This window comes from Apis mellifera, linkage group LG13, assembly GCF_003254395.2.
Source record: "Apis mellifera strain DH4 linkage group LG13, Amel_HAv3.1, whole genome shotgun sequence".
Classification (NCBI taxonomy): domain Eukaryota; kingdom Metazoa; phylum Arthropoda; class Insecta; order Hymenoptera; family Apidae; genus Apis; species Apis mellifera.
The window spans coordinates 9,585,647-9,609,873 of NC_037650.1; the positions used below are offsets into that span (position 1 = coordinate 9,585,647).

Below are 24,227 nucleotides of genomic sequence, written 5' to 3' on the forward strand. Positions count from 1 at the left end.
GAAATAACCAAATATAGAAAACAATTTATTTTATAGTAATTGTGTATCGAAGAGGTTCAGATATAATTTATTTTTCAAACAAATTAATTTAATCCACGTAAATATTATATACATATATATTATATTCCATATATTTTTTCCCATTTTCCCACGGTTTATATTCTTCTGGTGGAATCTTTTGTTCACCGTCCGTTTGAAACTGGTGGGTGCTTACGGAGCGTGTCGATGCTAGAGGAAACGAGAATTCAATTTCCCCGTTTCCTGTCTGCGAAACGAAACAAAAGTCAGGATGGATCTATCCTGATATGGTGCACTTTCCGCTCTTAAGTAATTGTCCTGGGAATCTTTTTTTTTTTCCTTTCGTTTCGCTTAATTTTCGAGTCTCGAAACGAATTGAAAAAGAAAAAAAGAATATCGACACACGCGAAACTCGTTCAACGAAAGTTGGCCGAGAGAGGGGGAGGGGAGAAGAGGAGAAAACGCGAAAACAACCGCGGAATTTTCAACGTTCGCAAAATCGACGAGCGAGCAACACTTTGCAAACTGTGGCAAGGTCTTATCACGTGGAGGCGGGCTGTGATAAGGAGCACATGCTTCCCGGAATTCTCGGTGAAAAATCTGCACGTCGTATAATAGAAATTTAACAAAGAGGGAAACTAGTTTAGCTTCGAAGAAACGTCCGTCAATCGGCGGTATCTGAGCCGGGTAATTAATTCGATCGACGAAGAAGAAGAAGAGGAAGAGGAGGAAGAAGAAGGAACGAAAGCGGTTGCCTTATCGGCCCCTCGTTTCGACGCTGTAACGTCGATGGAGAATTGTATTATCTACTCTTGGATACGATACGATGTATGTTTATATGCGAAAGAATTTTTATATTTAGCTGCGGTATACGACCTGCAAGCTTCGACCAATCGAAAAGAACGAGTCATTAAGGAGAAGTCTTTTATCCTCGTCCTTTCCTTCTCTTTCTTTTCTCCTCCCTTTCTTTCCTTCCAATAAACAAGAGGACCATAGGAAACTATATATATGTGTATATATATGTATTCTAAAAGAAATGAAATATGGAAAATACGATTCATAATTTAATTCGAAGCGAATATTACACATCGTCGAAAACGAGGTTACATCACGATGAAAAATACACGCAACAACGCGAGTCTACAACCTGTTCGTCACCGTTTAAAATTACCTTTAGGTTGGCCTCTAGATCGCCGCTTTCGACTGACAAACGATTCGCGTGGTTGTGCGCAGCTTGTTTTCGAGTCCGATCTCGCGATTGGGAAACAAGTGTTCGGCACGAGATCAATGCACATTTATTTACGATTACTTTTTCTTCTTTTCCTTTGTCGATAAAAGGAACGAATATATATATACTTTTCAAATAGATAGATTCATTTAGGTTCGAAAAATTTAGAATTACAATATAGAAAGATAAGATCATCAATATAAATATAATGGCGAGAAATGACTAAGAAATTTCGCAATGGGTAGAGACTAGAATAGATTCTTTTTTTCTAGATTTAAAAAAATTAATTCAATTTTAATTTATTTAATTATTTTGCCTTATTTTAAAATAAATCTAAAATTTTCATGTTCATCGTACTCTTCGTTTTACAACGATTAAAATATTCGTAAAATCCCTATCATCAAATATAACGAAAATCGAGTGACTCATGGATCATATATACAAGATCTAATCGTATAATAATATCGTTCAAAAGAATAATTTTCATTCCAAAATAGAATTCCATTCATAATAATAATAATCGTAACCTTATACGTTGAAAAGATCCAGCCATGTTCAACAATAATCCCATTACACGTACGCGAACCATAAGAATATCATAGTTTGGCCCAGATATAAGAAAGATTACACCAAGTCAACGACTCGAACGGTCTCACGTGGACCGATACGTCCCCAGATTAGATGTCATCTTCTCGAACATGCATCCTCTCGTATGCATGAGAGCGCGGCCAGAAGAGGAGGTTAGGCTTCCTCCGGCCAGGTGGTTTTAAATTCCACCACCGCAAGGGTCAGAGTCGATCATCAATTGGCGGAGGAGGCGCAGAACGCCCAGGTTCATTGAGAAACTGTGAACCGTTGGGTGAAATGGTAGGAGATCGAACGAGGAGATTAGCCAGAGTATTAATCAGAGCAAAGCGAGAGCGACCAACCGCCCACGTAACGGAGCGATGATCTAACATCCTGTATCGCTGTCAACCTCGTGCTCTGAATCCATCGAACGTGTTCCTATCTCGTTTATAGATAGACCTGTTCACCGATCGGACGGGAAAGCAAGGGCGAAAGTGAGAATTACCGTAGATGATCTTTAAGCGCAACCTGAATCTCTGATCAAATTCCGGTGTATTCTGGTGTTTGGTTTAAGCGCGAAACGATAGTAAAAATGTTGTTGAAGCGTTGAAGAGTGATGTAGTAAAAAAACAACTTTTGTTTTGGTTTGTTGGAAATTTGGACTTTTTAGGTTATGTCTCGTAAGGAATTTCAAAGTTATCGCAAATGAATGTATGAAAATATAAAAGAATTGAAGAAAATTAAAGTAGTGAAGAAAAAGTTGCTTTTGTTTTTGTAATTTTCTGATTAAAATTCTGGCAAATTCTGGTACTCAAGTACCAAAAGAATAATGGATATTGCCAAGTTGAAGATGGAAAAGTAACTAGTAAACTTTCGTTTGGTTTGTTGAAAATTTGAGTTCTTTTAAGTTAGGTCTCGTAAGTAAAATGTAAGAAAATTGAAAGTTATGGTAGATATGAAAGTGTAAACAATTGAAAGAAAAGTAATTAGTTGCTTTTGTTTTGGTAATTTTTTGATGAAATCACGGTGAATTCTGGTGTTTGGTTCAAGCATGAAAGAAGAATAATAGAAATTGTCAAGTGTTGAAGATGGAAGTTTTAGTAACTTTTAGTTTCTTGAAAATTTGAGTTTTTTAGGTTATGTCTCGTGAATAAAACGTAAAAATTTTGAAAGTATAAGAAATTGAAGAACTAGAGAAGAATTGAAAGTAGTGAAGACAAAGTTGCTTTTGTTTTAGTAATTTTCTGATTAAAATTCTGCTATTTAGCCTAAGTACGAACGAATAATGCAAATTGCCAAGTGTTGAAGATGGAAGAACGATTACTAAACTTTCGTTTGGTTTATTAAAAATTTAAGATCTTTTAAGGTTAAGTCTCGTGAATAAAATGTAAGAAATTTAAAAATTGTGATGAATGCGTATAAAAGTGTAAACGATCGAGGATCAAAATAGTAAAAGAAAAAATAATTAATTGCTTTCGTTTTAATAATTTGGTTTCTTGTTACGTCTCGTAGAAGAATATCCGAAGGATTTAGATTATGATTTCCAATTGCACATGTCAGTGATTCTATTTCAAGAATTAATGCAAGGGGAGAAGGGTAACAGCAATCCAGTGGCAATCCGGTACGTTTGCCTCGCATCAGATTAACGAGGACGAACGCTCGTAAAGCTTCCACGGGTTGGCCTAAATATAAGCGCCTACGAAGTTTCTCGTAACGAACGATGTAATCCGGACTTCCTGCGGCTTTGGATATCCCGAACAACGTATACGCTTCTTTTTCCCTTTTATTTTCCACGACCATCTATTGTCTTTCGAGGAAACAATGTACCGAGTCTAGACTCTAGAGTCTAAGCTAAACCGAAAAAAACGAAACGGATTCAGAAAACTGTGAAAACTTTTATACTTTCTTTAATATTTAATACTCGTATTCTTAAATCTTCTTTGAGTCATAATATTCAAACAATAATAATATTCAAACAATTCGAGCAACTAACCTAACCTCTAACCTTATAAATTTGACAAATATACTTTATACGATTTACACTATTTTCAAAAAAAAATATGTATCTATACTTCTCCATTCCTTTGATTCGTTAAAAATAGAAACAATTTGTTTTACACATTAACGAAAGGATCAGCTCGAAAACCAAATTATTTCACGATTCGCAAATCTGCCTGCCAACAATCAAATACTGGGAGAAGCCGTTTCACAAATCACTCGACCCTGTCAAATTATCCCAGTCCAATCCAATTACCCGAATGAACGGTCGCGCGGGCACCGTACTCGAATTCGTCCAGCCAGAAAACACGATCGCGTAACGAAAGCTCCACGGCCATTCCGTTTAGCATGCGAGAGGCTAAGGCTCGATCGGTACAGTCGATATCTATCCGCTCCCATCCCGTGTGAAGGCTTCGACATCCGTTAGAATCGAATAAATTACGATTGATAGATCCCGGGCCGACCTTTCACGCGGATTTTTCACGAAGACGTAACCGATTCCCTTTACCCGCGTTTCCTCGTTCTGTCTGCATTATTTATATCCATCGTCGCGCGGAGGAGCGGGGGCAGGAACAGTTTATTCGTGGCCCGCGTGACTCACGAAGAAGTCTTTGCTCTTGATCGAAACGAAAAGCGAGCGTCTATGTGTGTGTGTGTGTGTCGTGAGATGAGCAGAGGTTGTGAAATTTCGAAATTTGGGACGATGAATGGAGGTCGGTAATTTGGCGCGGTAAATTCGAAAATTTGAAAGGAACTTTGTATAATTTATTCGCGATTTTGAACATTTTTTTTTCAACGTTCGTCTCTTCGTAATATATATATATATATATTTCAAGAAATTGAGAATTATTTATATAAAAATAATGAGGACGAGCAAAAAATATTCCTTCCTTCTCGGATCTCGTGATAATCCGAATGAATTTCTCGTCGGCCGGAAAAAGGGGGATAATCGAAGGGGATGACTCGGTCGATTATATTTATCATGGACAAATGAAAGGTTATCGTCACCAGAGAGGATCGAGAACAGTTACGAGCGTTCGAATGAAACGGGAGAACCGACTCGCCTTGTTCTCGAAAGGGGACATAAAAGGAGAACGGTTCTAAGTCTACCGAGAGCACCTGTTATCCGGGGGCCTGCCCTTCAACTATCGCCGTGTCACGGAGAAATCGATGAAGTGAATCTTGTCTTGTTGAGATGGGATCGAATGTATCGGTTGAATAGATCCGAATCCGGATCGAAAAGTTTCTTCAATATTCCTTCGAAGTATATATAAAAAGGAGATTCGTGGATAATAAAAAATAATCTTGTAGATATCGTTAAAATTATTAACCTCGATTACTTTTTTCGATTTAAATTTCCAGAAAAATTTATATCGCGCGATCGATATCGATTTAATCGAAATTGATTCCCAACTGCTATTATTAAGTCATACGTAACACCTTAATAATTTGGATTACTCAATTTCAATTAGTCTTTTACACATCGTATAAAATATGAAGTAAGAAAGAAAATTAATAGCTTGGGATCAAGTAATCGACCAATTTGGTTAATCGAAATCGATTAATAATTTTTCAACGAAAGTATAAAATTCTTTCTTCGAATTTATTTTAAGAAGACTTTTACAAATTTGTGACACCACCTGTTATCTTTAAAAATTCCAGCATCCAGGTTGTTACCCAAAGTTCGCAATTAATCCAATGACGTTAAATCTAAAATTAGCGTGATTCATTCTGAATCACGTTTAAAGAATTCATCGAAACTCCGATCGAAACATATTTGTAATGATCAATAATTAGAGAAATCGATCCTAACCTCAATATACGATTCGACGCCTATTCAGAGAATATTACATGCTTTCGAAAATATCGTGGGCAAACGAGAGTCGATATTTCATTATCGAGCTGCTTCATTATTCGGCTAATATAACGAAACAGCAGAAGTCACTCTCTGCTAGTTGGTTTCTGGGACGAGGACTTAAAAGGAGAGCGTGGTCGTCCTAAACTCGTGGGTGTACCTGCCATTTTATGAGTCAATAAACACTAATCTAAACAGATCCATTGAATTCGTTGCGATCGTTGATTCGAAAATTTGAAAATTTCTCCATTTTGAAAGTTTATTTAAAAAAAAAAAAAATTTATCGATAAAATGATATATTTCCGTACAAAAAAAAGAAAAGAGGTATTTGTTTGCGTGGCAAAATATGATCGCGCTATTCTTTCACATTTCATATCTTGACGCCACGTTTATTCTTGCATTCGTTCGCGCGATATAAAACCTCGTTTTAGATTAGTTAAGATATGCGATTCGAGTGACTTGATTTCAAATAATAACTTTTTACTGTTATGAACTGTTATGAGTGTACAATTATACGCATATATTTATTTCATTTTTTTTATTTCCAAATTGTCAAATCCAACTAATTTAGATAGACTCGATCTGTCATTTACTCTTTCGAATATTTCTTTAGTTAAAAGAAACAACAGTTGCTAGGTAACGTAATGTTCTATTTCTAGTTTCGTGCTTACTGATATTGATCCCTATAGAGTAGCACGAGTTTTAAAATTTTCGACATTCTTGACTTAAACTCAAAAAACTTTGCAATCGGTGATTGGCAAAATTTAATAGTTGAACTTACGAATAAAGTTACTTTCATAAATCACTTTAATAATTTATTATTCAAAACGTAATAATAATTGTACTGTCGTGCGAAAAATGGACTCATAATATAAACAAATTCAAGAATTTTAATAAAGTAATTACTTAAGTAATGATTTCATTCGAATTATTTTTAATTATTTTTAACTTTTTCAACTCTGTTCGCGAAAAATAGGATAAAAATTATTATCAGAGGAAAAATTGCAAATTTATAATAATAATTTATAACTTATGAGTAAAAAGTGCTTGCTTAAGGTGACTTTATTCGAATTATTTTTAACTATTTTTAAGTTTTTCAACTCTGTTCGCGAAAAATAGGATAAAAATTATTATCAGACGAAAAATTGCAAATTTATAATAATAATTTATAACTTATGAGTAAAAAGTGCTTGCTTAAGGTGACTTTATTCGAATTATTTTTAACTACTTTTAACTTTTTCAACTCTGTTCGCGAAAAATAAGGATAAAAATTATTATCAAACGAAAAAATTACAAATTTATAACAATAATTTATAATTTATGAGTAAAAAGTGCTTGCTAATATTAATTCTTTGAAAATTTAAACTACAATTTTAAATTGCTCTACTCGGAAGTAACTATTACGGAATGAAACGCCTCATAAGCTTGACTAATCTGACTTAAAGTGTAACAAGGAAAGTGCGCCTTACGGAAATAGCACTTACTTAGTAAGTCAATGTTTCTTCCGCCAGCGGAACCGCATTTCTTCACGGCCACAGGACACGTACGACAAAATCACCAGCTGACTTTTAATAACCGTGATTCAGAGATACGAATTGTTCATGGATTTCTGGAATTATATGTGGGTCATTGATTGTCAGTGAAGAAATTCGTGGCACTGTATACGAATACCGCGAATCTCTGAATCCACAAAGGCCATAATTGGAAGAGATGGAAACCGAGGTTTATTTTTTAACTAAATAACGTTTGATTTGGATAATATATAAGAATTGTAATAGTGAATATATAATTCGTTGTATAATTTCTATGATTAATATCATTTTATGTTTGTAAAAAATAAAGTTTGAGGAAAATTATAAGATGATGATAATTGACGATACAAAAGTTTTCATTCATTCGAGAAAATTGATCTAATTTGGAAAATGTTTTAATGAAAGTTTGTGAAAATATCTATAAATAAATAATGAGTAATTTTTTCAGCAAGGAAAATTTTTTTTAATTAAATAACGTTTGATTTGGATAATATATAAGAATTGGTAATGGTGAAAAATTGTAAAACACTCGGTCGTATAATTTCTATGATTAATATCATTTTATAAAATTTGTAAAAGATAAAGTTTGAGGAAAATTATAAGATGACAATAATTGAATATTCAATACAAAAGTTTTCATTTATTCGAGGGAATTGATCTAATTTAGAAAATCTTTTAATGAAAGTTTGTGAAAGTATCTATAGATAAATAACGAGTAATTTTTTCAGCAAAGAAAATTTGTATTAAAAGATAAAATAATAAAAATATTGAAACTTTAAATAAGGATTGATTTCATTTTTTCAAAGTGATATTATTCAATTAAGGAAATTGTTTCTTACATAATTTGATAAATGATTTCAATAAAAAAAAAAAACTCAAAAAATTTGATTAAAAATAAATTTCTTTCGATTTTAAATTTTGATAATAATTTATTGCTAATTGGATTTACGTGAGACGCGAGGTATAAAAACTTTTATATGATTGATCTTATATATGATTTTGAGTCATCGTGTTACGTATCGTTTATTCAGAAACTGATGATTTAATCTATCATTAATCGATATCTATATTTAATTATTTATACTCTATCTTTTCTCGTGATTCACGCAAAATTATTATATAATTATCTTAAATATTCAATAATTAAATTAAATTAGTATTTGAATATTATTCTATTTCAAATTTTGTTGATATTTTCTCTATCTTATAAATTCAAAGATAGAAGAAGGTTTAAATATTAATGTGAATACTAATTGTATTTACATATTCATTAAAAATCTATATGCCTGCAAAATTTGAATTGAAAATTTCAAAGTAAATATTCGGCATTCGTAATGCTTCCTTCAAACGTATTCTTTGAGATAAACAAACTGCTCAATATTTCAAAATTCCAAGAAATATCATATAATTGTATACTTTTGAAAACATAATTAAGAATGGATTCGAAAATCAGCTGATTGCATTATTTTATGTAAAAAAAAAATTGTATAAATATGTAACTAATTAGATTATTGATACTAGATATATAAATATCTCAAAACAATGATTTTCCTTTATGCTCTATGATAAAAAACATTAAAATAACAGATTGAAAAAACATGAGATGAAAATACATATACAAGATTCTATCAATAGAAAATATGAACAACCACAAATTTTTAACTCAAAAAAACAAATTCTGAATTATGTCATCAAAAAAAAACTTATTATGCAACTATCTAACTGAATAATAAGATAACACTAGAATTACCAAACTTTTGCACACAAAATTTTTTTTAATAAAGTTAATATTTTACTAAGATAAGATAGAAATGAATGAATTTCGTGGCACAACTTCAATTACATTTAAAATACTTAGATATACTCATTATATATATATAGTAATTCTAATGCTAGAATCAAATCAAAAAAAAAAAAAAAAATCAAAAGTAAAAAGCAACCAAAAACTCACCATCCTCGGCCGTATCTATCCCTGTACACCGAAACAGCGAATCCAAACATAGATCTGGTCTCATTCCGATACACAGCGTAATGTTTCGTCTCGACGTTGAACGCATCCGAGCACCACGGTGGTAAACCGACGACAAAGATCAGGCCAATTAAGCCCGCGATTATATTCGCGTACCACATGGTCACACTTGGTATTCCCACTTGATCACACCCAATTCAATCGTTCTCATCCACTAAGTGCATGCATAAGTTCCAACTTAGAAGAGAAACTGTCATAAACTGTGTACAATATCAATTGAAGATCCGATGGTAATCGTGTAACGACAGGGTGGCGCGAAGGGCTACATGTGCCATCCACGAGGCCCTCGAGACACTGCGGGGAAACGTCGGATGGAAACGTCGACCTAGGAAACGTCGAGAGGAAGTGGGAGGGGGAGGCACACACAAGAGTCGGAGACGTCTGCTTGACGGACGGCCGCGGACAGACTGAGTAGAAGCCCGTTCTTTCGGTTACTCTTCGCTCTCTTGACTTACGAGGGCTGCAACTCCCACCCACTTGCACGAAGTTGCGCTCCGCTCCGGCGTGCTTGCGTGCCGCAACTGCGCGACCCGGCCGGCCTCTGCTCTCTGCTCTCGTCGCTGCCGCCTTTTTTTCCGCGTCTATTCTCTCCGATGTGTTTATCGGTCGACGCTGTGTTTTCGCGACACCGCTTCGCCACAGCGAATCGCTAGGTACGCTGCCGCTAAAACGTCTTTTCGCCTCCGGGCGCAGCGTAACGTGCGTATCTTCGCTGAATCTTCATCACGTGTTTCATGTTGGAGAGTTTTTTTTTTCCTTTTTTCCTTTTGCTTTTAATCAGTTGAGATTGTTACGTTTATCTTGTAATTTTATTAATAGATTGCGAATATTTGTGGGAAGTTAAATTTTTGTAGATACGATTTGGATTTAAGTGGAGATTTTTTTTCGTATTGGAACAATGCATGTTGCGATGAATGCATGTTATTTTTTTAGACTATTTTTAGTATTTTGTACATTCAGATTTTACGTTTTAATTATTAATGACTATAATGGTCGGAAGAGAAGAAGGGTGAAACGGGGTAAATGTTTTCTCTGTTAATAAAAAATTGGATGACGGAAAAAATTTTAATTGCTATTAGATGAAGCTTGTATATAATATATTGGAAAATAATATTTTCAAAGAACAAACTCGAAAATATAGGATCCTCTTTTTTAAATTCGTGATGAAATGACATTTAATACAATAATCATATGATTATGTTAAAATTTAATACTTAATGTGTTCATTCTAAAACAGTACCCCATTTTATTTTACTTTTTCTTATATAATAAATAACAATAATTTATAAAAGAAAATACATATAATATATAATTTTATATATATATATAACAATGACAGTGAGATCAATTTTCAATTTACAATATTGTAACTTATTTAGAAATAAAAAAATACAAAAGATTTTAATATAATTTTTAATCAAATGAAATTTTAATTTATTTTCTATTGGTTGAACTTAATAGATGGCCCATTTTCTTGGTTGTATTGTAAATGAGTATGAATAGAGATTGGCATGCTTTATCAATCTCAGTTCTTAAGATTTTGCTACCCCTGTTAAGACTCAATTTTCGATTCTGTTACAATCATTCGTGGAACTTGTGAGCTGAATCATCATGATAATCATCGCGGCTTGTAAATAAAAATAATACAAATAATTTGCATTTGATATTTGAAAAGAAATCTTATATTTGTAAATAATCGTAATTATTATAATTACTATAATTATTATTTTATATTAATGTTGAACATTTTTTTATTAATTTTTATATTAATGTTATAATTTTTTCGTAATTAAAATAAACAGATACTTATATATTTTTTTTTAAAAATAATTCATTTTTTTATCAATCATTATTTTTTATTTAAAAACTAACTTTTTCTCTTAAAGAATTTTTAAAGAATTAAATGTTATAATAATGCTATTTTAAAATACGCACAATATATACATATAAGTATACAATATATCTTTTGTATATTTTGTATATCTATGTATATGGAAAATTATTTTTTCACTTAGGTATTTTGAAAATATAGTTTTATATAGATAATCTATTATATAATATTATATTTTTATATTTTGTTATTAAAATTATTATTTATTTTTCATTAAATCAATTCAAAAAGAAAAAAGTGTTTTATTTCGCTATTTGAATTGTATTTAAATATTCATTTTACTTTTTAAACTTATAAATTTATTTTCAATCACATAAAAAACGTAAAACGAATAGCTTGCGTAAAGAAAGACATATGCACATATCTATAGAATGATACAATTAAGAAGAAAATGATTTTAAGCAAAAATACATGAAAAATATTATATTTTTTTATTTGAAAGTTCATCTTTGAGAAAATATTTATAATTTATCGAATGCATGAGTGCTTAATTAGTTGTTGATTGTACTTAATTTTGATTTTAATAAACAAATACAAAATATAAACAAACAAACAAAATTTTTAATTATATTTTTTATTTATTTTCCTATATAGAATAACTTTAATTATTCTAGCTGATTTCATTCAAATTTAACGAAGAATTATTTAAATTCACGTTTATTTAAAAAATTTTTTAAATTTTTTATTGTATCATTAGCTACATCATTAGGACAACTTATAAAAATATTTATTCGTACTATTTTATCGCATATTATTTATTAAAAATTATGTACAGTTTGTTATCTTTAATTTTATTAAGACTAATTATATATAATAATAATTATTCTAGCATATGGAATAATAAAAAGTATTTAATTACGTAAATTTAATAGTATATATAAGTATTAGATACGTAAATTAATTCAATTCTTTTAGATTTATTCTTTTTTTCACACTTTTTACAATTTTATAGAAATATTATTTGCATTTATAATAGTTTATTTAATTTAATTGAATTATGTCATAACTAATTTATTGAATAAAATTCTAATTTTTTTCAAATAAATGATATTGAATTCATTTTCATAAATTTCGTTTACAAAATGAAATTTCAAAATAATAAAATAATAAAAAAATTATTAAATCTATTTTTAATTGTATCTCAAAACATAATAGAAATTCAATTATTAGTCATCAATATCTAATGTCATATATAGTGTACACATATTATAAAAATTTTATAAATATGTACATACGCATCACACTCGCAAATTTACAATATACATAATTTTTTTGTGTGAATTTATCATTTTTATTAAAAGATATCGTTTAATTAAATGATATTTAATCTCATATATATTAAATATAAAAATATGAAAGTCAAATAATAATAATTATAAAAAATAGTTATGACGAAAATAATCCATGCTTGTATCTTAAACTTTTGAGAGTGGAAAAAAAAAAGAAAAAAATAACAATTAACATGTATAAAAATTAGAAATCATGAAAACTTATACCTTTGTACATTAATACATACAAGTTTCTATATTACTACATGTCAAATTGAAGATTTTTTATTTTGCGACCTTCTAACACGTTGTGGAGCTGAAATGAAATTATAACCATATATAAATATAAAATATTTAAATAAAATCTCGTATTAACAAAAATTTTTAAAAATTATTACGTTTTTCTTCTATTTCCAAAGAATTAGAGTCTTCTAAAAGTGTACTTCTTTTATTTCTATTTTTACTCCTTCTAACATGAGGAGTTAAAGGTAGGATTGATTTGTTTGTTCCATCATTAGATTCTTTATCTAAAAAATAAAATATTTTCATTTAAATATTATATTAAAAAAAAAAAAATTATTTTATTTAGAATTATTAATACCAGAAAATTTTACACTTCTAGTAGATTTTCTTTTGTCATTACTCTTTTCTAAATGTTTATTATCATTACAACTGTAACACACTAACTCTATATTTCTTCTTTCCCCAGTATTGATGTTAACACGACTTCTTCTTGTTCTTCTCTCTACAGGAGTTTCATTTTCTTTATATTCCAGTTCTTGTTCATTAATTGATATTTTCTTTGAAGATCTTCTTTTAGCTCTAGGTGTATCTGTTGAGGTAACAATTCTATTTCTTAAAATTCTTACACTTCCATTATGTTCATCTATTTCTTCCTTATTACTTATACAAACATTCTTCTCTAATTTTTCATTTAATATATTTAAATCTTTATCATCTATAATTTCTTTAGATGGTGTGGAATTAATATTTGTATTTAATGTTAAAGTTTGATTTAATATCACATCATTTTCATTATCAATTGCATTTTGTTTTATGATTTTTTTGGATGTTTTATCAACATTTTTTTGTTCTTGTAAAGGTGTAAATGCTTCTATATTTATTGATGACAGTGTTCCATCAATATTTTTATTTATAGAATTTTTATTTTCTGAATCTTTTTTAGCATCATTTAGAGAATCATTAAAATTAGTATCATCAAAAAGAAGTTTCCTTTCTACTTTAATTGCTATTTCATCAGAATTACTCAAATCAAAACTATCTATTGTTGATACTCTAGTTAAATTAATTTTTGTCTCCCCTGTTTCAGATTTAGGTGATATTTTATTTAAAGCCATTTGATCATCAAAATTAACTTTATTTATTGATTTTGTATGACTTTCCATATCATTTAAATTCTTTCGTTGTTTTAATATACCTTTCCCAGGTGTCTGATTAGAATTAATATAAGATATTGAATCATCTAACTGTATTTTTGGTGCTTTATACATTTGACTTATTTTTATCATTGTTAATGGACTTTTTGTTTTCATTGATAAATCGGATAATTGTGCCTTTTGCAATAAACTTGATCTCTTATTATGTTTTACAGGTGTAAATTTGTTTTCTTTAGAATCGATGGATATAGATTTTTTTTCATAATGTATATTAGAATTTTCATTACTTTTACATTCATTACTAAGAATATGATTCAAATTAGATTCACTTATACTATTATTATCTTTTATCTTTTCTGTCATATTTTTTTTCTTTTCTGCTAAAATAGCTCTAATGGAACTTGATTTGGTAGATGCAATTTTCTTTTTAACAGTAGATTTTTTTTTAGTAATTGGTTTAACAATAACTATTTCCTCTTCTTTCCAACCTTGTGAACGAAGTTTTTCTAATTTTTCAAATCTTAAATCACAATTTTTTATTTCCATGTACATCATATCCCAAAATCCTTGCAAATCTTTGCATGTAACTAACATCTCTCCTTTTCCTGTTTCACAATCAGCAACTAATCCACGAAATCTTTCAAACTTTTTATTTATTAACAAATTTGTTTGTCCAATTGCTTGATTTATTTCATATTGGCCATCTTCTATAGTTTCAGGCTCAGCCTTAATTTTCATCCATTTTTCACATAATTCATTCAATCTATCTATTTCTTTATTCAAAAGAAATTGAAAATATTGTGCAGTACGTTCTTCTTCTTCAACTGAAATATTTAAATTCTTCATGACATTATCTTTTGTAGGAATATCATCATTTAGTGAATGACCAATATTAAATCCATGTCTTAATTGTTGCTCTTTCCTGGCATTACTTTTTCCACGACTAGAAACTATATGAGGTGAAAAGAAAGCTGGTTCACACTGAGAATTTAATGATTTTAATGGAGACACTTTATTTTCTGAAGAACAAGTTATTTCTTTCATACTATTATTAGCCATTACTTTAATATCATTACTATCACTGATAGTATAAGATACATTAAGTTTCTCTTTCTCATCAGATGATAATCGTAAAGATATAGATTCTATGGAACTATCCTCTTCTATATCTGTATTTACTAATTTTGTATCAATTGCTGGTATATCTTCTTTTATATGATCTTCTTTTATAGATTGTGAAATATTAATTTTATTACTTTTTCTTGGTGTCTTTGATGATGTATTCATTATTTGACTTATTCTGACAGGAGACATACTTTGTATGACTTCTCTGCCATATAATGGTATATGAAGCAAACCAGATGGAGCTCTAAATTTGTGACCTTCAGGAGCAAAAGATTTATTCTCCTTCTGAGATTCTTGATTTTTATTTAAAACATTTAAATTTTTAAGTGAAGTTTTTTCTACTTCTTTTGCATTTGCTTTATTCATTAGTCTCTTTTCTGTTGCACGTGTTATTCTTTTTGGAACAGGTTCACATGTTTTAGTTGTTTTAGTTACAGGAACAGCATTACAATTATTAATTGGAGAATATACTTTATGATGAACAATTCCTACTACAAAGGGTTTCTTTTTCTTTTTTTGTTCAATTTTTCGTTGTTTTTCACGCTCAGCTTTCCATTTTTTAAGCTTATTAATACGATCTTCTGAAATTAAATTTTAACCAATTTATATTAGCATTTCATTTTTGATAAATTATTCAGTTTATATAATATTTAATACAAACCTTCAGCTTGTGTGTTCATTGTGGTAATTGGTATATTTCTGTTTTCATTGAACGTATTAGCTCTATGAACTTTACGCAAATCTTTATGTTTTTCAGCACGAATAAGACGATTCTTGCTTACAGTTTTGGTACCAATTGATTTATATTGTTGTCGGAAAGACGACATTTTAATTCACATTTATTTCACAAACGTCTTTAATTAAATATCTATCTATATTAACTGTTTAACCGCGATCGGTTAAACGGAAAATAGTTTAAACTTTGAAAGCTTGACAGTATAGCCAATACAATAAAAATTATATTATCAAATTTTTTCAAATTTTATTGTAATTATTCTATCAAAAATTAATTGATTATACAAATATATGTTTATTATTTTTATTTTATTAAATATTATTATAAAAATTATTCCATTGATATAAATTAAGAAAATAATGAAAATATTTAATACCAACATAAAAATTTTTTATGTTAAGATATATATATAAAAAAGATATATAATTTTTTATTATATTTACTTATAATTTTAAATATATTTAGAATAAATATAGAAGTCAAAAAAATATAATATTCATACAATATTTAATTAATTTATGTTATGATTAAATTTTTAAAGTTTTCTTTGACTTTAAAAATGAACCGGATATGACATTTATAGATGCATTAGAAGCAGTTTTCTATCGCGCGCGCTAAACTTATTTAACTTTGTGTGACAGAAATAATTTGGACTTCATTTTCAAGAATATTTCTACTATAAATACATGTATGTATCTTCTTTATTATTAATATAATAATAATTATATATATATCTTGTTTTCTTTTAATTTCAACAATTAATTAAATATCAATCCCAATATAAAAACAGTTTTAAGTATATACATTTTTTTCATTTAAAAATTTTAGAATTCAGAATTTTAAAATTTTAATATATTTTTTTTATATTAATAAAAAACTTAAATTAATAATCGGATTATCGTTAATATAAATTAATATATAAAAAAATTTCTTGTTAAAATTATTTATAATTTTTAAATATAAGACATGTTTAGAAAAATGTATATCCCGATATTTCTCTAATTTATAAATAATTGGAATAATATTTAATTATTTTTTTTATTTATTAAAAATAACTTCAAATATCATATTTGAAATTATATAGAAAATGTTAGAATTCATAATTTATAAATACGTTCAAACATGAGTTTACAATTAATCATAAAGAAATCGTATTTTATTTTATATAAATATTTTCAAAATTAAATTAAAATAAATTATGCATTTCGTTAATATTAAATTTTTTTAATACTAAAATTTAATTTGTTTTATTTTATCTTATTTACAATATTTATTACAATAAAATTTATATGCTTTTCCTTTTTTTGGAAACAGTTTTATGTATATTAACAACACATATAATTTCTACAATTATACATACAATTAACAAAATATTTTAAGATTTTATATTAGTCTAAACTTATACATTGAGTAATATGATTTTCCAACTCACTCATGTTTCTAAATATGCACTCACATTTTGGACATGAAAATGATGATAATAATGGTGGTTGTAATTCAGTTGTTCTATTCTAAAATTAAATATATATATATATACATATATTCGGATAATTTCCGAAATATTATTACAAATATTTATAATTTATAATTTATAATAATTTATAAACAAATATATATAAACTTAATATAATATAATAAATTATATATTATAAGTATAATTGAAAACTTACTTGATTTCCGGGTACAATCGGATACAGAGAGTTAATTTGTTCTTGCAATCGATCATTAAATTCTATCTGTTTTCGTAAATCTGCATTCAGTGCATTTTTCTCTTCTAATAATGTTTCTTTAAGTTTTCTCTCATGTCTAAAATCTTCTTCATAAAGTTTTAACTGTGTTTGTAATAAAATAATATCTTCTTTCTAAAAATTATTGTTATATATTTATTTATATATTTATTAATAAAAATATCTGTTTGACTTTTTTTTTTATTAAATTCAATGTTTGTTTAATAATCAATACTTACATGTCGTGTTAAATCATTCTCTAGTTCTTTCATACGCGATTCTTTTTTTTCCACACTTTGATGCATGATACCAAGTTCAGCAATTAATTGATCATATTTTACTTCAAATTTCTTTTTTTCTGTTTCTAATGTCTTTTTATATTGCATTTCATATAATTGACTCTGTTGATCTAAAGAAGTTTGTTCTTCTTGCAAACCTATTCTTTCTTGTTGTAGAAGTGCTTTAGCATCATTTAAATTTTTATATTCTAAATCAAGATTCTTTTTTCGATTATCAAGTAATTTTTTTTCTTCTTCAAGCATTTCTTTTTCCTTATTAAATGCAATTCTTTCTCCTTCCAATAATTGTTTATCATCATTTTGTTTATCTAATTCTGGAATTTTTTGAGTAGAAGTTGCAGTTTTTGATGCTAACATACTTTTGTCGCTATTTTCATTCAATATTGATTCCAATTCATGAAGAACTGATTTACTGAATTCACTTTCAAAACTAGATATTTTTTTTTCTTTTGTATCATTTTGTCTTTCACTTATATCAAGAAACTACAATAAAAGAATAATTATGATAAATATATAAAATAGAAACATAATATAATTTAATGCATCATACCTCACATCCTGTTTCTGTATAACTGGTTAATCCAGAAGCAAGTTTCATTTTTAATTCAGTATTTTCCTTTTTAAGGTAATTTATTAATTCTCTAGTCTCAGCAAACTTTTTTTTATGATTTTGATGTACTCTCATAATTTCTTCTTGCCAAGTAGCTAAAACATTAAATTGTTGTTTCATTGCTATATTATTCTGTTTCAATGTTTCTTTTAATTTCGTGTTTTCTTGCAATAACTCATTTAATTTTTGATGTACTTCTGCTGTATCCCATGATGCAATCATAGAATTATAGTCCTGAATGTAAAATTATTCAATAAGATAATTGTTTAATTTGCAATTCTGTTAATTAATAGATACATACAACAGACATACACTTTTGTTGAATATCAACATACGATGCAAGTGATGATTGTTGGATAGAATTTAACGAGTCTTTACCCAATACCACAAATGATAACGAATCATCTGAATCAACATCACAAAAATTTGATATTGCTGCTTTAGAATACAAAGATGCTTCCTCATCTAATTTAAATCTAGCTTTTCCATTGTTTATAATAAAACCAAGACTTTGTAAGTGGCTTTCTGGTTCAGCATACAATTTGGAATTGATACTCAACAATTTGGTCGAGTCTTGTTCTTGTAATGAAAGCTTTTTTTCTTCATTTGATTCCATGATTAAAAACTTATCTTTATTATTTTTATTTTGAATATTCTACAATATTATACAATTATAAACAAGTATAACTTTAAGACAAAAATTATAGTTTAAATACAAAGCAATAATAAAAGTATTTTTAAAAATTACGTCATTAATACACAATATATAAATAAAATTTATTGATAATTTTTAATATTAAATTAAATTAAATATTAAATAAATAAGCAAAAATTATTGTTAATATATGTCAAATATTTTTTTATTCTAACGAAATCTAAACTTACCAAAATCTTATTTTATATCGTTTTATAAACATAATGTGCAAAAATGACATTATATTAGTTCATTACATTTCGTATTATATTTGATCACAAAGTAATTGTATGAATGCTAAGATTATAATGCAATCATTTATAATTATAAAGCAAATTAATTTCGATTGTTAACAGAATTACACTTTCTTATATTATTGACTTTTATTTGCGAAAATTAACTCTTTGTTCCAGGTTACATTAAGATAAAATTATGAACAAATAATAAAATCCCTAGATTAGTTGCAAAATTCAATATACATACAAAATGTCGGATTCTTTCTTACCAACTATGAAAATATTTCACTAGCTAGAGTTTATTTCTATTTATTTTTTCATTAATTATATTTTATTTAATTTATTTTTACCTTATTATAGATATGAAAAAGAAAAATTAAGAAGAGCAAATCTATACTTATTACAAATATAATATATAATTGCAATTAAATAATCTTTATAAAATAAATAATAAAAATTAGTTTTTTCAAAGTAGTTACAATTTCAATAAAATTTTTTTAAATTTTTATTTATAATTAAAATTGTAAATACATTCTTTTTAATATTATTTACTAATATTAATATCTGAATTTTTATTCATATTATTAAAACTTAATCGAATAAATTTTAAATTAAAAATCAAAAGTTTAAATTTATTTATATAATTTATAAATAATAAGTTCTTCTTTTTTTTTTCTAAAAAAACGTATACTTTAAAATAAATACTAAGTATTTCAAAATTTAAAATGCTTTTTTTGTATGGTTAAAGTTTTAAAAGTTTCGTAAATGAATCAATAATAAAACGCATATAATCATATTAATCACTTTTATATTGTATACATATATAAAACTGGCATTAAAAATTAAAATCAGAAAATTATTAGTCACATTACTAACAATATACTTTTTGATTAATCATATTATGTTTCATATAATTGCTAAACTAGAATAAAATTGATTACATATAATGAAAATTTTAACTAATTATTAGACACATAATAAAATCTTGCGCAAGAAAATTTATTCATATCTATCATATTTGCAAACACTCTATTTTCAATATTTTGCATTTATTACCATTTTTTGCATTGTAAATTATTTGTATTTATTACCATTTTTTTTTATTTCATACAGTATATCGTTAAAAAAATCTTTAAATACAAAATTTAATATACAAAAAAATCCATCAAGGTTTATATATTAAATTATAATTTAAAATTGCATTAGTTGAGATAAGACCAAGATGGAATGCACTGAATCATTTTATCGTTTAATTTAATCCATCGAACAATCCATACAAATTTCTTTTGACTTCAAAAAGATAAAAAAAAAAAAAAAAAAAAGAAAGAAAGAAAGAAAAAAATGTTAAAGTCTATCAGTTGCCACGAAGGGCTCAATTAATCCCTCGTAATTTAAGGTTTTAATTTACCCCCTCTCCCCCATTACAAACAACCCAGACAGCAGGCGCGGGTAGATGGGGGGAGATAGATTTATATATTCCGTGCCGCTTGAACCAGTCGACAAATTATCCGCGATAAACTGTGAAACGCGCGGAAGAAACGAGCTTTGGAGCCTGGAATGGAGCATATTGTTGCAAATTTGCCAATCTAAACGTAGATTTATTATTCCTGTCCCGTGCAATCCAGGAGCTCGTTATTATGCTCTCTCTATGGACCTAGTTTATTTATAGATATTGCGCAACGGATATCCATTCTGTCGTGACAAGGTATTGCGCAAAGCTTACCACGCTACTTATATGCGCTTCAGGTTTATCGTTTCACCGATCGCCTATATACGTTGCCGACGAACAGTCACAGCATTTGTTTCCCTCCCAATCTCGATCCATGTTATTGCGAGAGTTGAGCGCAGAAGTTAAAACTAACTCCTCCTACAAAGGTCGATCTGCGGTTTATTCTCTGGTTACGATCGTGATCTTCCATCCTCCCCTTCCATGGTCTACGATGTTTTCTATAATTTTTTTCGTCCACCACGGATACGTGTCTACCGTCTACCCTTTGCCAACGGATCCGTTTTATCGCATTGAGAAATTTTACGAAGGAATAAACAGAAGATATATACGTATATCTTTGCGGGAGACGTGTATTAGGATAGGTTTATTTCTAATTTTATTGGCCAACGTTTTATTTTATTGGTCTGAACGTTCACCACCACGTACGCCATATGAATCACGAGACGACTTATCTTGGAGTTGTGAAAAAAAAGAGGAAATGTGTAGCGATGTGAATAAATATTTATTTATTACGAAAAGAATGGAGGATTATTGTTATTATTAATATAATTATTTAGATTAAGATAATATTTGTAATTCGTTTTCTATGGAATGATAAGATGGAAGAAAGTATTTTTTTTTATATTTAAATTCAAGAATTTTAATATGGGAACACAAATTTATTATATTTTTCGTTTATTTGATCACACATAACATTAATATTTAAATACATTTTATATACATTTAACCATAACCCAATTTTTTTATGGAAAAATTATCAAGATAAAATCTTATAGAGACACAAGTAAAAATTCTAGCAACAATATTATCTCGAATATGATGTAACAATACATGAAATAATGGATATATTTTTCGGGTAGACGGATTTTATATATAAAAAGAACTAATAAAGTAGCCAAGTAAATATTTTCGAGGACACGAAAATGTATTCAAGGGAAAATTTAAATGGTGTCATGGACGACACGTGTCTGGAAATAGTTTTTTATAAGCACATCTTTTTTTAGAGCCACCGGGATGTTCCTTTTATATGAGGTTAGAGAATTTTTTAATCTAGCTACCAACTTTGTAACTACGCACATAACCATGTTATACGATTTTAAATTGGATTAAAAGTCGAGATTCTTCATTTAAAGAACATGTGAATATATCATTTAGAATCCCACAATTTTTATTTTTCTCATTAATTTTTATCCTTAACTTTTTTTCTATCTATCTATTCTACATAATTTTTAATATTATCAATATTTATTTAAATTAACAATTAAATCGACTGCTGCTAATATAATTGCCTGCATAAATAATCCTCTCCATTCTTTATATTCGTTCGAATTATCGAGGAAAGGAAAGAATTCATCTATCAGATACCAACTTTTCTAATTAATCTCTAGCACCGTTGAAAAAAAAGAGCGCTATAAAAAGTGCAAACAGATAACGCGCGCGCACACACTCTTGTCCAATGTTGGAATAAAGTCTGGGCACACCGGATTGTTCTTATCACGAGTAATACTTACATTTCGAACTCGCGATAACAGATCGATATATTATACGATTCGAAGTCGATGTCAAATCTAATATTGTACGTGTAAAAATTTTGATGATTCCACATTATCATAGAAATATTAATCAACTTGCTTTTCGGATTATCGTTATTTATTTACATTTATCGAATAGTGTATAAGTTAAAAAAATGCAGTTTCCTTGAACAGAGTTGTAAAGTTTATAATCTTTTACAACCGTGATTCATCGTTCATCTATTCTGAGCGGTTACAATCTCGTGTTGATAGGTTATGAGAGTAAGAGAGAGAGAGAGAGAGAGAGAGAGAGAGAGAGAGAGAGAGAGAGATAGCGAGGGCGAGCATAAACCTAGAAGTTTTAACAACTTCTTGCGCGCCCCCTTCCGGTGATGGGACGACTCTTTTGATGAATTAATTGCCTGGGGTAAACTCGTATTTAAATGGAAATAATTCGCCGGATTATCGTTGTCCCCTGTCATTATTACTTTAGCGAAGACGATTAAATATTATTGGATGAATAATTTGTTTGATAATCGTTTCTTAAGTAGCGGATAACGATAGCTTGACTCGAGTAAAGTCCTCTGATTTTAGTTATCTGTTATTTTTTTTGTTTTGTTTTGTATTAATAATTATTGTCGATCAAGTTAATCGTTAAATTTTCTTAAATTTAATTTGTTGGAATAATTAGAGTTAGTACAGTTAAGTATAAATTCCAATAATAATAAATAAATATTATTCATACAGCATGTTATACATTTAAAATTCTTGTTACATTATTGATATTATTCCAGATATAAGACTTTAAATGTAAAATTAATAGTCCATGAATTATATTTGGGATGGGTTTAAACTATTCTGTTATTGATTTATATGTACATATTGGAGGAAGCCTGACACTGACGGAAACCAGATCGTAACGCTTGACTTGATTTATTAGTCTTTCCAAGACCTGTCTAACTTCATTGCTAATTTTAGACTAACTATGTCTTGGATGCATCTCTTGCGGCAACCAGAGTTTTTCAATTCGCCAAAGTTAATTTTCCTCTGACTCATTTATCATATAACGTAAGATATCTGTGAAAATATTATGCAATATCTGCAAACGAATGCGTCTACTATATTTTATTCGATATTTATTATAACAAGATTACAAATATTTAATATAAATCTTTTCTAATAATAATACTTTATCCATTGTGATTATGAAAAAAATATTCCAAGGATATATAATACATATTTTTATACATATGATATAACATTATATTTTTCACTTAAATCTACAACGTTATTTTTGAGGAAGTTGTATAAGAAGTATGTATAATATTATAACAAACAATTTTTCTTATATATTTTTTTTTTTCATAAAACAACATTGTTATAAATTGTTTCATTTATGTTTTTCGATGAATATACTGTAATACAATAATAATATATAACATATTATTCGTTTTTTATATTAATACAATTTTTATTTCTTCTCCATTAGACTTTAAACGCATCGATACTTTTTTAATTGGGAAAAATACAATAAATATATTCATAAAATTTTTTAAATAATAAAAATAGAGTAAATATCGTTCTAATAAAAATTTGTCTCGAAGAAACTTTAAAAACTTTCGCCTTAACGTTTCATTATCCGGATTTTATTTGTTGATTCCAACGCACTCACACACCTGAAACTTTGCTCACCTTTATTTTCTCAAAGTAAGAGAGCACGAGGGCCAGGTAAAAAGCAAATTTCAGGCGTAAGAGTACTGTCGAGGATACGATGATT

The 24,227-nt window shown here is 28.0% G+C and overlaps 3 protein-coding genes and 1 non-coding gene across 7 annotated transcripts in view; all 4 read right to left on the bottom strand.

Moving 5' to 3' along the window:
* Positions 1-9,769, bottom strand: part of LOC724548 (integrin alpha-PS2) — an 86,813-nt gene extending 77,044 nt beyond the window's left edge. Inside the window, exon 1 of one of the 2 annotated variants that reach the window (XM_006565052.3) lies at positions 9,150-9,769. In XM_006565052.3, coding sequence (XP_006565115.2) covers positions 9,150-9,328 — 179 coding nt within the window. In that variant the 5' untranslated portion in view covers positions 9,329-9,769. The remainder of the gene's footprint in view (positions 1-9,149) is intronic. The other variant, XM_001120437.5, reaches the window with a different exon arrangement.
* A 2,679-nt stretch (positions 9,770-12,448) lies between these two features.
* Positions 12,449-15,876, bottom strand: LOC724687 (disks large-associated protein 5). 3 transcript variants are annotated; one of them, XM_026444715.1, is made up of 4 exons: positions 15,570-15,872; positions 12,988-15,486; positions 12,785-12,913; positions 12,449-12,702 (listed from the first exon to the last, which is right to left on the bottom strand). In XM_026444715.1, exons 1-4 carry the CDS (start codon positions 15,733-15,735, stop codon positions 12,656-12,658), a joined length of 2,841 nt encoding a protein of 946 aa, XP_026300500.1. In that variant the 5' UTR covers positions 15,736-15,872; the 3' UTR covers positions 12,449-12,655. The 3 variants fall into 3 exon arrangements, with proteins under 3 accessions (XP_026300500.1, XP_001120578.2, XP_006565114.1); XM_001120578.5 differs by having other exon boundaries at positions 12,988-15,489; positions 15,570-15,871; XM_006565051.3 differs by lacking the exon at positions 12,449-12,702 and having other exon boundaries at positions 12,816-12,913; positions 13,074-15,489; positions 15,570-15,876.
* Positions 15,877-16,943: 1,067 nt separating this feature from the next.
* Positions 16,944-19,422, bottom strand: LOC724728 (NF-kappa-B essential modulator). The gene is made up of 6 exons (XM_001120619.4): positions 19,166-19,422; positions 18,582-18,935; positions 18,221-18,514; positions 17,611-18,153; positions 17,315-17,506; positions 16,944-17,155 (listed from the first exon to the last, which is right to left on the bottom strand). The coding sequence occupies exons 2-6, from the start codon at positions 18,894-18,896 to the stop codon at positions 17,033-17,035; spliced, it is 1,467 nt and encodes a 488-aa protein (XP_001120619.2). The 5' UTR covers positions 18,897-18,935; positions 19,166-19,422; the 3' UTR covers positions 16,944-17,032.
* A 4,689-nt stretch (positions 19,423-24,111) lies between these two features.
* On the bottom strand, positions 24,112-24,211 carry Mir87-1 (microRNA 87-1). The gene has a single exon (NR_034298.1). It is a non-coding gene; the product is annotated as a microRNA 87-1 (primary transcript).
* Positions 24,212-24,227: the final 16 nt, after the last annotated feature.